The 16,211-nt window shown below is 35.0% G+C and overlaps 1 protein-coding gene across 2 annotated transcripts; it reads right to left on the reverse strand.

Annotated features, from left to right (window-relative positions):
• Nucleotides 1–5,975: 5,975 nt before the first annotated feature.
• On the reverse strand, nt 5,976–13,632 carry LOC131652516 (light-mediated development protein DET1). Of its 2 annotated transcripts, none has more exons than XM_058922377.1 (12): nt 13,443–13,632; nt 12,887–12,998; nt 12,360–12,787; nt 12,034–12,262; nt 11,366–11,539; nt 10,150–10,218; nt 9,963–10,019; nt 9,244–9,330; nt 8,986–9,150; nt 8,760–8,855; nt 8,096–8,195; nt 5,976–7,556 (listed from the first exon to the last, which is right to left on the reverse strand). In XM_058922377.1, exons 2-12 carry the CDS (start codon nt 12,959–12,961, stop codon nt 7,417–7,419), a joined length of 1,620 nt encoding a protein of 539 aa, XP_058778360.1. In that variant the 5' UTR covers nt 12,962–12,998; nt 13,443–13,632; the 3' UTR covers nt 5,976–7,416. The 2 variants fall into 2 exon arrangements, with proteins under 2 accessions (XP_058778360.1, XP_058778361.1); XM_058922378.1 differs by having other exon boundaries at nt 5,977–7,556; nt 9,244–9,324.
• Nucleotides 13,633–16,211: the final 2,579 nt, after the last annotated feature.

Here is a 16,211-nt window from a genome sequence, read left to right on the forward strand (position 1 = left end):
TGTTGTTGTGTTTCTGTCTTGGCCACATTTCTAATTAAAGTCAATACTCCCTCCGTCCCATGAGTGACCCATTTGGAATAAAATGGTGTCTCAAAATAAATGATTCATTTCAATTTTCAATGCATTTTTTCCAATTTTACCCTCTAATTATTAAAAGTTTCACCATTCTCAATAAATGATAAGGGTGTTATAGTAAAAATGATATTCTCTCTCTTACTTTTATACTATTTTCTTAATAGGTGTGAAATGGTGTACTGGGTCACTCATTATGAGACGGAGGGAGTAGGTAAATTGAGGTTTCAAATTGTTAGTGCAATATTCTACTTTTTTTTTTTTAATTTGTCATGGTTGCGTCTTTGTTATTTTTAATAAAATTTCATTTTAATCCTTCATTATTTATTATAATTTAAATTCAATTATAATTTAAAATAAAATAAATAGATTTTAAATGTATGATTAGAAAAAGTTAAAATTTATATCAAAAAAATCATGAATCGTGTTCCAATCGGTCAGACGTCAATATCGAAAAGACTCGATCATCAATCCAAAGTCATATGGTGTTGGAGTACAGTGCACCTACAACCTCAAATTTTGTATTCAATCCACACCATGGATCGTCCTTCGTCATTGAATTTCATCCAACGATTTCTCGCATACCATTTTAGAAAGCAACAGGGTCTCTAACTCCTCCTAATATATAAGGGATCTCACGTAAAATTAAATGAATGTTTTAACTATACCTTACTCTCACGCTACTTTTCACTTAGAAACTGACTTTTAAGTGTTAACATTCCAGATCATCTCCCTCTTTGTCACTAACATAACAGACAACGAGAAGCAATTCACAAGCAAGAATTTGAAGAAGTTACAGGAGAATTTGAAAGTCAAGTTACACTTTACATCAGTTGAGCATCCTTAGGCAAACGGAAAAGTAGAGGTAGCGAACAGGGTTCTACTGAGGCGATTGAAGAGAAGGCTCGAAGTAGATAATGGAAGGTGGCTAGAGGAACTCCCACATGTTCTTTCGGCATACAGAACCACGCACCATTCAACAACCAATGAGTCATAGGCATGACAACATAACTCATACTCATGAGTACCCACCCGAACCAGCCCAGAATTTGATGGGGAAAACCCGCTTTGATTGGGTTTGGGTTTTTTCCCTAATTACAAAATATGGGAACAGACGGATAATAGGGACACTAGTACCCACCCTGAATTTGTTCTGTTTATTTCATCATATACTTTATTATTAAGTTTTGATAATTTAAAATATTAAATATATGATCAATGTTTTGATATTTTGATTTGTATTTATTATTTAAAATATTTGAGATGTGTATATAAAGTTTTTTAGATTGTTTTATTTTATTGTTTATAATATAATTTGATGTTGGAAAAAATAATTATTTTTATTAAAAAAATTAATTTAAGTAAATGGATGGTGGCGGGACAAGGATACCTGAACCCAACTCGAACTCGTTGGGACACATTTGAATTTTAATCCTCTATCCCCGTTGAGGATCAGGGCAAATAATGAAGATTATTTGAAAATTCTACTTTGAGTATGGGGGGGATGTTGGTGAAAATAATTCTAGAGATGGGAAGCTCGTAACTAATTGGGAAGGACCATACATAATCAGGGCTAGCATGGGGAACTGAGTGTGCACTCTAGAGGCCTTAGGCGAAGAGTCAATCCCAAGTACATGGAACGTTATGAAACTCAAGCAACATTTTAGCTAAGTCCTCAAGTTGTATAAATATGAACTTAAATTAGTTTTCTGATGTAATACTTTGATACCATTGATAAAATTATATGATTGTTATTTTTCAAGTGAAGAACATTATATATGGTAAACAAGGCGAGCAAAGCAATTGATGGCACACCTCTCTTGGTAGCTAGCCACTCTATAGTATCGGCGGTGGATCCCTGGATACATTGACCTAGAACTAGATTTTCACATGGGGCAGAGAAGAGGAATCGACCTTTGGTCGAACACGGTCCCTAGAGACTTCAAAGCAATGAGGATGCCAAGCTCGTCCACACCACCAATTTGATGAAATAAAATCGTAAAAAACTATTTGATAAAATAAAATCGTAAAAGACTAGTTGATGAAATAAAATCATAAAAGACCATACGATGAAATAAAATCGTGAAAGACTATATGGTGAAATAAAATCATAAAACACCATACGATGAAATAAAATTGTGCACGGATGTATGAAAGCATAAAGGGCTACCCGGTAAAATAATGTCATGCAAAGTCAGCAACGAACCAAAAATGAAAGAAAATATATCAAAAATGAATTAAAATCACAAGGTGTCTGAGAAACATTGTTACACTTTCCGAAACTGGCTAAAGATTACAATTATTGATCAGCAAAAATAATAAAGCTCATTCTTCTGCGCCGCCTAGTTCCACATCCACAACCTCCTTCTCCGGATCCAGCTTTCCTTGGGGAATCTCTATTCCAAGACAAACAGCTCAACATGGCTTAAGGAATTCTGGAAGACATCCTGCATGGAATTAAGATTGTCTTTAAGGGACTCGTCCAGCTCTTTCTTTATTTCTTCTAGACGGTCTTCACAAGCCTTATCCTGATGGGAACGACAATTTTTCTCTTCCTGGAGGGGGGCCTCAAGCTCTTCAATTTTGGAGGAAGAAAACACCAACTCTTTTCCCCTTCTCTGCTAGTAATTCTTCCAAGAGAGTGACTTTTGCACCAAGGTTTGAAGGAGTGCCATTTATTTTTATCCCCTTATGAAGGTCGGCTAATTGTTCCCAGAATTGATTCAATTCATGGAGGACATCATCGTATTGGCCATTCATAGCCTCTTTTTTCTCGGAAGGCTTTTCAGGTGACAACACCTCACCTCGACTAGCAGCTAGACATAAAGGTAGCTCCTCGGTACATTTGAAAAGTTGTCTTCCCGATCAGTTCTAGCTTAGTTGTATCTGACATATTCTAAATATAGGCATAATCCCTTTTGGGGAGGCTGGATTCCACGTCCTTAGAAGAATGATGTATGGTTGGTCAAGAAGAATTCGGGAAGCTTGTATGAAGATGGAACAGCTTGGCTGCCCTCTAGAGTAATTCCCCCCAAGGAGGATTGCAGCGACTTTTACTTCTTGGAAGTGTTCCCCTCTGGATCTTGACCTTTATTGCAGTCCCATTGGGTGGTCTTGTTGGCGAAAGTCAGGGGCTGATTATGGGACTTCTTGATTTGACCTTTTGAAGATGGACAGAGTTGTGTATGTGCTTGCTATGCAGGTGGAGCATACCTCTCTCTTGGTATCGTCCCTGTTGTTGTCTATGTCAGGATCAGATTGGAAATCGGTTAAATAAATGAGGAGGCATTCTTAGCCACTTAAAATTTTATCCTCTCGAATATATAACGAGCCAACCCCAAGTTACCCACAAGACAAATAAAAGAGTGTCAAGAAAAAATGTTAAAAGGATAATGAAGAGAAACTAAAAGACAATTCCCTCCTATCACCAAATAGATCATTCCTCTCTTAAGTAGTGGCTTATTCTAGACATGTAAAATAACAATATATCGTGTCTTCTGCATAATAGACGATACATCTGAATGGCCTACACCATCTTTGTAGCCCAAACTTTCCTAAAAGCCGAACAAATACTCCTTCAGCGCCTCTTCTTTCGGAGGCCGGAAGAGATGATATCGGGCCTTGTATTTTTTTAATCTTGTTTTCGCATTTCACCGACTTTGAACAAGGGGGCAGAGGGACCATCCTTAGGTAGAATTCAGAAAGAGGAATTAGCTTCTCGAGTCCAAGGAGTAACCAAGAAGTAGTGGTCATTAAAACTTTTCCAGCTCACGAGGAAAATGTTGAACATTTTCACCGAATGATGGAGCGAGAGAAACCCTTGTCTTTGTTCCACTCGATTCAAAGTGTGAGTCACACTTAAGAGGTTGAAGAATAATCTTATGGTTGGCACTCCTCTCAGATTCTTGCCCCAGTATTAAAATAACCTAATATAGGCCTAAGCTACTAGGTGCAGTTGGGATGGTGTTCGACATTCATAATCGAACATCCGTCGAATGAACTGCACACCCTCTTATTAGGGTCGATGGAGAAATAAACTAGTCAAAAGATGTACATCTAAGCTCAGAGTGTCGTTCAAGGTGGAAACCATCCCCACCAATTTGGTCTCCACACAAAAATATTGACCAGCATCAGCAGGAAGCACAAGACCTTGTCGGCCCTTTCGAGCCATGTCTACCCCACTGTCAATAAAAAGATAATGTTCATCATGAATTCGAGAATGATCCCAGAAGTAGAGATGATCCTTAATCTCATTGTCATTGGGTTCTTGATTGTTCAAATACTAAAAAGCTTTAATGTGTGAACCCTCGTACCATCGCGATACGCCTCTACAGAATCGAGATCCTTCGTGGGCAACACTCAAAAGGATGGACCGATACCTACCTCCCTGGCAATTGGGGATTATTCAATATCATCCCTTTGACTCCTTCTACATAAGCATTTATGTTTCCATAAAAGAGAAGACTTAAGGGTTTGTCATTATCTTTGATGGAATCCCCGCTAACTTCAGAACTATCACTGAGAACAACAAGGTTTGGAATGGAGTGGGCATCTGCCAAACAATCAACATTCAACATTTATGGGTCTACTATCCCAGTGTGAAACGAAGTGTCGCTTATATCATCGCCACCGGATATTTTTATGACATTCTCTAGTTCACCCCTACCATGGCCATGGTTAGAGTAAAGGAGGTAAAATGGAAATTGTAAATGACAGAGATAGAAGTGGTACTTGGAAAATTGGAAGTTTGAAGGGATAAACACGATGAAAGGTTGCTCTGAAAATTTAACTAACCAAGGATTTGCGGAATCCAAAGGAAGAAAGGAACAAGTAAAATGGGATTCGTTGAGACTCATGAAAGAAGAATCAGAAGTTTAAAAAGGGAAGAGAAAAAATAAAATTTACGCCAAGAGTGGAAATGTTCCCTAAAAGGTGAGATGAAATTTATATAGTAAAGTGAGATAGGTAAATCAATGGTTCAAAATAAAGCAAATCAGATAGATTAAAAGCAACAGTCAGATTCGTCTCAAAAGTATCACAGTACTCGAGTATACTTGACCACCCTAGAGGGGAGAGTCACACCTTACTCTAAGAGCATAAGACCGTGTGTAAGTATAATCATGTGAAGTGTCACAATAATAAGAGTAGCCTTTAATGTGCCTATTTTCATGGTCACTCTTTCTACTTCTGCAAACAAAGGACCCGCCTTGAGGGTTCCTACTAAGGTGACACTGGCCTGGTATTCTTGAAGACTTCCCATTACTAAGTTATGGCAAACCTTAAGGGAAACTATTCTGGAACAGACAAGTTAAGGGAAACTATTCTGGAACAGACATAGACCCAATAACATAAAGGCTCAATCATCGATCCAAAATCATAAGGTGTTGGAGGTACATGCATTCGCGACCTTCAAACTTGTGCATTGAACTGCTAACATTGCAAATCAATCTCTTATTTTTCGTGTTGGAAGCTTACTCAATTGCATTAAGACACCATTACTCATTTCCTCCATTCTTTTTCTCCGTTGTTTTCACTTCGCCTTCCTTCATTCTCCTCCTCCATCGATTCCACATTTTCTCTTCATTCTCTTTCTCCGTCAATTCCATATTTTTTTCTCTCTATATTTTTTTCTCTCTATCGTTGTTCACCCATACTCCGTTAATCATCGTCTACCACCAAAATTTACATATATGAATACATTTTAGTATTATATGTAATTTTACATATATATTTAAAATATTTTACATATGTTTATTGTTACGCTTAATTTTATTGAATAAAATTAATGTAAAAGACAATAAAATCGTGAAGTTATTAATTAATTACATAATATTCTTTATGCAATTTTACATTTATTAGTTATTAGAACAGTTAATTTACTTGATACTTCAAATTTTAGGCTCGGAACAGTTAATTTACTTAATACTTCAAATTTTAGGCTCTCACGAGTATATCAAAGTGGTTTTGATTTCTAATTGAATTGAAATTGAAGGAACGCATGTGAAGAATACCAGAAACTTGTATCGTGTTAGTCAGATTTTAATGTTGGGCAGCCAGGTACTTAACTGTGACTGAAGAAATCAATGTGACTGAAGAAATCAATGAAGGGGAAGAAAATGCATATAGGCCCTTGGAGGAAGAGCGGCTCCATGCAAATGAAGTGGTCAGGTTTCAATCCAACATAAACATATCATCACCATAGACAAGCAAGTAAATCTAAAACTAGCTTTTCAGAAGCTCTTACTGTTATGGTAGCAGTCAATTAAATTGTTTCTTTCATTCCAATTCTAATGGTAGATTTTGAAGGGGAATTTTAGACTGAAGACCTCTTCATCAGTACGTAGAAATCTATGCCTCAAGTATAGGAATATATTATAGAGCATAGTGTAGATTGTAGACCATTTGCAATTCATAGTAATTCCCTTTTTCCACATCTTCATACTTCGACCAAAAGTAAACTGTCTCATGTGAAGAAAAGTAGTCATTGTATTTCTGAAATTTCAAATGCTACTCGGAACTCTTGAAAGATTATTACAAAAGTAGTTATAGTTTGAAATTCATAAGAATGGTTCCCTTAAAGATGGTATGGTTTGAAAAACTGAAAATTCATGTGAAAGTTGGTGGAATTTCTATCACGATTTGACTTGCAATGGAATGCATACAAAGCCTCTCAGGTTGAGGCTACCATTGCATAGAAAGGGATTGAAAACTATCAACCCTAGATAAACCAACTAGTCCTTTATTTTATTTTTTTCCTTTCAGATATGTGCTTCTCATAAAGAAACTTCATGCAATCTATGCGGCTTGGATCGTTTTGGAGGCCACATCATGGAGCAGTCACTCATCACTGTGGTTGAGGTCTCTTGATTAGAGTATGAGCACGATTCTGCAGTCGACACAAAGTCTCTGACAGTGAAGGGAGAAACATAAATGGTGCATGTAATTCACCAATTTTACATTTTTGACATGTTTCCCCGCTTGCAGTTAGTTTTCGCTGGACGAAACATAGGTTAAGTTGCCCGACTTTGGTTGCAGGGGCGTGCAAACAGATAGCATTGATACACAGACGGGAAGAGGGAAGTCATGGAATTGTTACCATGCTAACTAATCCCGGTGTTATTTATTTTGTTGGATAACAGTACAAACAGACATAAGAACTTTATGGAAGCTACGTTCTTTATTAAATGACAAAATTTTCAGTAATTAATTTATATTTGCTTCAATAAAATTCACTAAAACTACATTAGAGGAATTCTTTATAAAAAAAAAACGAACATGAATTGACATTCGATGTGTATCGACTCCTCTAGATTCAGTGAAAACAGTTTACAGTGGAGGGAAAACTCATCTTCGAAAGTGAATATTTACAACCGAAGGCTGCAAGAACATAGTCTGCTGAATAGAGAGAGCAAAGGGCAAAAATGGATGAAAAAGAAACGAAGAGATCTTTTTTGCACGACCATCCATACTACCAGCTTCAGGACCTAAATTTGAAGCATAAAATAATGTGCCAAGTTAATCTTCAAAAAGCAGATCAAAGTTACATGGTTTACTGGTAAGATAACTAATAATATAAGAAAACCAGTACAATTTTACAATTCAATATCAAATAGAACATCGATAAGCATCAACCTAAGGTTGTACCCGTGTCCAGTGCACCACGGGGTCTTCCTGTTTGCACTGGATACTCAATTCTAACAGTAAGACCATGCCTTAAAAGAGTAAAGCATGCATCAATGAGAAAAATAACATGTTTACATAGATCTATAACTGGTATCCAAATATTTGCAAAATATATAAACACGAATAAAGCTATCAAACATATTTTTTTAACACATATTTGTTAACACTATTTTTATTGGCTAAAATCCATACAGATCCCACCAAATTTATGTGACCCGCGAGATTTGGTGGAGTCCGTATATATTTTAACCAATAAAAGAGTGTATTGAAAAGTGTGTATTCCATATATATTTTAACCAATAAAAGAGTGAGTATTGAACAACATGGGAAAAATGAGCACCTGGTTTAATCTTAAATTTGAGTGTGTGTGGAGAATTCCTTAAAATGAACTTGATTGGATGGTCAGTTGACTGCCTATGCCGATCAGTTGCAGAAATTAGCTGCAATATGGGAAGAATTAAAAAGAGGATAAGATGGTAAGCGAAAAATCTTGTAGTACTTTGTAAATATTATAAAGGGGATAGGGAAAGATAAATTAAATGTTCATGAACTTCCATTCGCTGTTCAACAGATCTTGCGAATACTTGTGCATAAGCAAAACCCTTTTATATTTGGGGGCATCAATAGACACGTCAGATAAAAATACTCCTTGGATTTTACCAATGAAAATAAAATGAAATTCAACCCTTTTCTGCATGAGTAACCTGAAGTGTAATGAAACTAGAGAAAATCATTCTTCAACTGTACTTAAAAAACACGACATCAAAGTCTGCCATGATTCCTTAAGCAATAAGCACAACAGAAATATGGCCTGTCTCCAAAGGATGTACAATTGGTTTCCCCATCGCCAGTCCCACTAAGAATTTTTTAACACTTATCTAACAGCTATAACTTCCCTTTAACCAGCCTATACCTAACTCTGAGCCAAATGATTTAAAAAAAAAAAAAAAAAACTTGGATCATTGCAAGGAAACTAGACAAGACAACAAGCATGTTGTATCAACCTTATCATCAAACCGGAAAAGAGATTGGTCGAAATAAGGAGAAGGACTCTGTGATTGACAGCTAAAAGGCAAAGAGGCGAGCATCTTCTTCACAAACTGCAAAACAACAAACAAATTGTATACAAAAAACACATTAGCATGCCATGTACATGATTTTTTTCTTTTTTCATGGAAAGAAAGGAGGGATCATGCAATTACAAGGTTACAACCAGTAACAACAATTCACCTGTGAAGAGTTGCTTGCTTTATCCTTTATGCTCCGTAGCTGTTCCAGTGCATGGATATTATTTGAATGAGAAGATATGAAATTCATATACATTAAATTCCTTGAGGTTACATGAAAGTGATCACAAAACTTCTCAAACAACAGATAAAGCTCGTCTGCTGAATTCTGAAATAATGTAAAGGCAAATCAGGGGAAAAACATAGGCACTGTAACACTGAAAATCCAAGAAAATGAAACACAGATGAAAAGTGAACTTACCTGATAAAAAGATACAATTTCAGTTGTATCCATGTTGTATACAGCAACAAAAGCTGGGTGGTGATCAGCATTTCTTGACACCTGAGGCTTCAAAACATGAATATCAGCACATCTGTCATATTATTATTACCTCAATAGAGCACATATTGATTTCATTCAAGTAACAGATTGAGCGCTAAACCCATTGTTAATAGCTAGATGAAATCATCAGAGATAAAATCTTTCTTGAGCCACCAATTAATAGTTATCAGCTTTTAAGAGTTGTTCCTAACAGGGTATAAGATATCTTGACCTAGTGATAAAAAATTCACCCCTTGTTGCCCCATTCTGATAATTAAATCTCAGTAACAAGTTGGTGAAATGAATCTGTGTTCTGACTCTGAGAGGGCTTTTAAAAGATAATTGTCACTTTAGCAACCAGCTCAAGATTTAAGAAAAGTTAATCCTTGACACTATTTGTTTTCTGTACCTCAGAACAGGGATAGTCATTTAGCAAGGAGCCTCCTACAGAGAGGCTAGAAGTCTACTTCAAGGAAGACTGCCCAATACTAAAGTTATAGCAAAGCACAAATACTATACTGTTCATTTTTAACATTTGGCCTTGGGCCCGCTCTCAAGTTCTTGCAAGTAATTTTCATTTACGTACTTAGGGTCTGTAAATGTTATTGCTACAACAACAACAACAAATATAAATAAAAACAAGTACACAGATAACTTACCCCTCCATCCACACTGCCAAACTTGATCAGCAAGTGGTGTCGGTCCAAAAACTGCACCTGCCCAGGAATAGATGCAACTGGTTACATTCCTCGTTTTATATTCAAATAAATAGTGAAATAATCTTGTCTGGTGATAATCCAGTGATCAAGAACCAGTTAAGATGTATAAAATGTCTTGACGACCTACCTTCCAGATAATTAAATCAACGTAATCTTGAAAATGGAAGTAAAACTTGTTCCTTAGTCTTTGGATCCTCTAGTGAACCGGAAAAAAACAGTATCACAATGATTCATTTACACGTTAAGAAAAGATACCACTTATAAGTGGAGAGTTACACAGCTATATAATACTTACACAACAATTCAGAAACACAGAAGCTAGACACGGCGAAAAAATGCAGAGCAATAATTAAGAGAAATTGCAAGGGTAAACAATTAACAAAGCACCAAGGAGTACTAATTGTCTTTACACTCAGCAACAACCACCAAACAATATTTCCGCTAGGTAGGGTAAGGAGCAATGATCAATTGATGCCATAAAGTCTATACAACAATATTAGGTCTAGAGGCTGACCATTTGCCTCTAAGTTGTAGATACACTCATATACCAAAAACCAATTTTGTTTCCCTACAAAATGAGTGGCTTCTACGGGTCTTTCATTTCAGATTTTAGAATGTTTCTTTTTCCACACAGTCATTCATGTTTAAGAATGTCATAGTAATCTAATAAAAAAAACAACGTCCTAATAATAATAACTTATAGAAAAGGGATTCTTGTTAAAATATTTCTAGTATAGGACTCTGTTGTCAAACTCGGCCGTTCCAGCCGAGATCTCGGCACAGAACGGAACAGTGGAGCAAACCGTGTCGGACCGAGCTGGAACAGAGCGAATGGTTTATTAAGTTAAGAAATGATCATTCAATAACCACCATTTGAATATGGTTAACCACTTAGTGGTTAATTTATCCTAAATTAGAAACATACATATTTAGCAAGAACTCTTTATGATAATTTCAGCTTCTAAATTAATTGCAAAAATGTGTGTACATACTACATAGCAATGGTAAAGCTGAACAACATGCGTATGCACTCACACACATGTATGCCTGTGGCGAAAGAGATATGGATGTACAACACCAAATAATGTCCATAAGAATGAGAGCATGAGACACAAGTTCTCAAAAAAAAAAACTGACGGGAAGAACAATAGAAAAGAAATTGATGCTTTCACCATATCAGAGATACTAGAAAAGAAACAGATATTTATGAATGTGCCTATATAGTATATCCTTCCAAGAGAATATATTATAAACTTCCTGTAACATGTTCGGCATATAAGCAAAGCCAAATAAAACATGGAAAAAGAATACTATTCAATAAGAAGCAAATTTATAAGACTAACCAATGTATCATCTGTTTCTTCATTCCATAATCCCTGGAATATGAATGAAAGCAATCGCTGCTTTATACCACTTAAAAAAGAATTCCCCATATTAGGCTGCCCTTGATGTATGTGATTTTCTACATGGTTCTCTGGTACTTGGTGCTGTTTATTTCTGTTAGACAATGCCATGCCCTGTCAGCAAATGATTGTCTTTTATGAGTTTATCTCTTTAATATTTCCACAAAACCATCAGAAATTTGGTTGGCAAACTATAAAGGTCTACCGTACATGTACACAGATGAAATCAGAGCACATATGGTCTCACAAATCACAAATGATAAAACTGTTAGTTTGAACCCACAATAGATTCAGAAAGCATTTGCAAGGTGTTACAAAAATTCAACTGTGAAGGGAGGACCCACCACTGATGTAAGCCAAGGGGGGAGCCCACATGAGACCATAAAGGGTAGGGGGGAGGGAATGGAAAAAGGGATGGAGTATACTGCATAGGTTTGAACCTGTGCACTCTCAATGCATGTCCCACAATTCAACTGAGCTAAATCAGAGGGGCTTCTAAAAGCATATTCAATTAGAAAAAATTGCAGGTTTTTCTGTCAAAATGCCACAACAATCTATATATCGAATGGAAGACTTAACAAGATGCTTGTAGACTAAAGCTTGCCAACCTGAGCATTTGAATTTAGAAAAAGTTCGTCATCTTCACGGCAGAACTCCCCAATAGCACGCACATGAACAAGGTTCCCAGAGTCCCTAATCTGAAGAATGTGTATAATTTGATAGCGAAGTGATACAATTGCCAATAGATCATCATACAAGAAGACACCCATATTATGAGTCAAATTGACAAAGTCATTACTGAAGACCTTCTTATCCAGGATCTCTCCATCTTCCATTCTAAATATAATGCGTGAGAATTGTCAGCATACGATTTTTCTTAAATGATTGAAGATAAAAAGACCAACTAAAAATATAAAGGAAGATAAGAAAGCACCTCAAAAGATGAAAAGTTATTTTTTCTATTGACGGAACACCCTGAACAGCTCCTCCAACAGCGGGTGCATCATGAATTTGAGCCGTAGAAGTAGCAAACAGTCCAAATTTATTACTCTCCATGTAAAGAAAGAAATCTTTACAGATAAGTTCATTACAAGAAACAAGTGGTACACAATATAATTGGGTGAAAAAACTGTCAAATCTCCTCGCTTTTGCCGGCAAATCATGTTTATCACAATCTTCGTCAGTGCATGAAAAAGAAAGCCATCTAGGTCTATAAACAATCAACTCCTGATGATTTCTGCTGAAACTTATAAGGTACTGACCATCATCTGTGATTTTACGAAATGAATGGTCAGGGAACTCAACCTCATATACTGTGTAACTAGGCACCAAATTTTCATAGAATCGCCGGACATGATGAACCTGCAAGAATTAAAGTACACCTGCAAAAATTATATTCAATTCAGGTTCCTTCAACAGAGGAACAATACAACAATTTTACAAATTTCAAGAAGAACCTACATTAGTGCCAGGAGCAGGAGTGCAAATTTGTCTATCGAAAATCCTAGACGCAATATTGCTGCTTCTGTAGTACATTAAAGCTCGTCCACAAACTCGAAAAAACCTCTTTACCCTAACAAAATTTTCACATCAGAAAAATAATCATTATTTTCAAATCAAAAGTTTCATAATCCAAATCATGAGCTAAATATGAAAATCAAGACAAATAATAACTTGGATCAATTTCCTTATGAAAATGTTAAACTCCAAAACTACATAAACTAAAAGAATACACAGCATGCAGTATGAAAATCAAAATAACTGAATTAAGTAAAAAATAAACTAAGATGAATTAAGATATTATTATTATACTAAACTAAATGAACTAATCATAGAGCATTTCACATTAATCAAACCTACAAAAACTAACATAACTGTAGATAGAAATGAGAACAAAAAAACCCTTGGATTAAGCATAATTTTTAATTATCGTTATTTTTTTATATAAAAGTAATAATTAATAAGAAAATGTTGTTGGAAGCGGAAAATTGGTTGCAGAGAGAATCGGAGAGATTACCGGTGGACACGGCGTTGACGACGACGACGGGAAGAGAAATGCGGTGGTGACCGGAAAGAGTGAGATTTGGGAATTTAATAGTAGAATAGAATGGAGAATAGATATGACACGTCAAGACTGGTGCCACAGAACATATGGCTATTCCCGCCCACCACTTCCAACTTGCTAGTTGCTATCAAACACCCCCACAAGGACACAACTACTATACTTTCCTTTATCTATAATATAAGAAAATGAATGGTTGTGTAAAAGTCCAAAATACCCTTATTTGATTTTTTGCCACCACATTAGAATTGTGGTTTTTTGATCTTCGTACCATAAATTTCTTACTTTTATTATTAAAATAATACAACTCTTATATTTTATTAAACTTATCAAATCTCTCTCTATTCTCTATTTTTTTTCTTTCATCACTTTCTCACTTCTTTCTTCAAAAAAAATCTATCAATATATAATATAAGAAAATTAATGATCGTAGAAAAGTCCAAAATAACCTTATTTTGGTAAATGATACTTAAATAAAAATGAAGTTTGTATACCGAAAAAAAAATATATTATTGACCTAAATATTTTTATATACGAAAAATTGTATTTATGATCAAATATTTTTGATCAAAAAATGGTATACGGGAAAAAATATATTATTGATCTAAATATTTTAATATACGAAATTTTAATATTTATCCAAATATTTTTTGAAATGATACCTAAACAAAAAAATATTTGTATATGGAAAAAATTTTATTATTTACGAAAAATGGTATTTATGACCCAAATATTTTTTATTTAAAAATTGTATACGGAAGAAAATTTATTACTGATCGAAATATTTTTTTATACGAAATTTACTATTGATCCAAATATTTTTGTAAATGATACCTAAACAAAAATGAAGTCTGAATACGGGAAAAAAATTATTATTGATTTAAATATTTTTATATACGAGAAATGATATTTATGATTAAATATTTTTAATAAAAAAATGGTAAACGGGGAAAAATTTATTATTGATCTAAATATTTTTATATATGAAATAATCATTTATTTATCTTTTTTTCTTTTTTAACATTTTTATTTAAAATAAATGATGTATCCAAATTCGCATAACCGAACAGAACCCGTGCGTATGCACGGGTTTGTTACTAGTTATATATTAAGATAAGGTCAGATTACAAAATCTCATATCTCAAATATAAACAACAAAATAAATATTCAAATGACTTCACTTTGTAAAAATATCATTTTATGATTTTTTTAATTTTATTACTATAATTTTTTTCTTCAGAAACAGATGTGAGTATCTAAAGTGAGGTCTTTTAAGTTGGTGAAAACATTGAAAGTTGTGTGTGGTGGTCTTTTTAAGAAATTACAAGACATAAAATATTTACTTTTTAGTAAAAGATCGATATGTCGTGCTTATCTTTTTTTTGGTATTTAACATTTTCAATTTGTTTATGATTGTATTAGTGTGTATTATATTGCATTTTTTATGTCATATTTGTTTAGGTTGTATTGCATCATATTTGTCTTTATTACATCGTATATCGTATTGTGTATGTCAATGTTAAATTAATTGTGTTAATATATATATATATATATATATATATATATATATATATATATATATATATATATATATATATTGTTCTAGACTGGGCCAAGATTCGGCCCAATCTAGCTTCGGCCCACTTGACCTTGGAGGCCCAAAACATCCCCGAACCCATAAAGAGCAAACAGTGCTCTTCTCCTCGAGGACCCAACGGCACTAAAGCAAGTTATCTGGTGCCCGGCATTAGTGCTCCCCGCGAGCACCCCACCTGACGTGGACTTACCTCCTCACCTAGACCCAAGCATGTCAAGCGTGCTCCCCGCGAGCACCTTCTCCGTCGATGACCATTTTCCTCGTAGGGTTCCTTCACATCCAACCCCCAAATAATACGGAGTCCACGTGGTCCCTAAAAGACCGCGTCTCCCTTGAACTTCGGAGTGGTTGACCAGGACGGAGAGCACTCACGCATCTCCGATATTTTCGCCTAGGAAACCTGGCAGTCTCCTAATTGGGACTAGGAATCCAGCCCAGTAGCGAGATCATGGCCCAGCGCTGGGGACTATAAATACCCTCTTTCACTAGAGGGTCAGGTATTCATTCTCTTCTAACCTTTAGCTCGTACTTGCACTCTGATTGTTCGTCTTCTCACTTTAGCATCGAATACCTTGCAGGCACACCCCCTCCACTTCTCAAAGATCCAGTTCCGTGCAGGCCTTAAAGATCCGTCTGATCAGGTATGATCATATATATATATATATATATATATATATATATATATATATATATATATATATATATATATATATATATATATATATATATTGAATCAATATAGTGTATGAATTTGATGGTGTTGCATGTATGTGTATGAAGTTGAATTATATTGTATGTGTGCACTATTGTATGTATATGGTAATGGTATGTACATTGTAATTTCATTTGTTTGCGGTACATAAATTTATTTAAGGTTGTTTTTTGTGCTAATAGTTATTTTGTCAAAGATACAAAATTAATTGACGAAGGTGATAAGTTGTGCGTCTATAATGATTAAGATTTTGACTTCTTATTTTATTTTGAGGCTCGTGACATAACTAAGGTTATGTTTGGGAGTTTGGAAGGGAAGGAAATGCTTCCAAACATAGCCTAAGGGAATGAATTCCAAATTTGAAGAAGATGCATTGAAACTATGGTGAAAACCTGAGAGTGAATCTTTGAATAAA

Source organism: Vicia villosa, linkage group LG2 (assembly GCF_029867415.1).
Source record: "Vicia villosa cultivar HV-30 ecotype Madison, WI linkage group LG2, Vvil1.0, whole genome shotgun sequence".
Classification (NCBI taxonomy): Eukaryota; Viridiplantae; Streptophyta; class Magnoliopsida; order Fabales; family Fabaceae; genus Vicia; species Vicia villosa.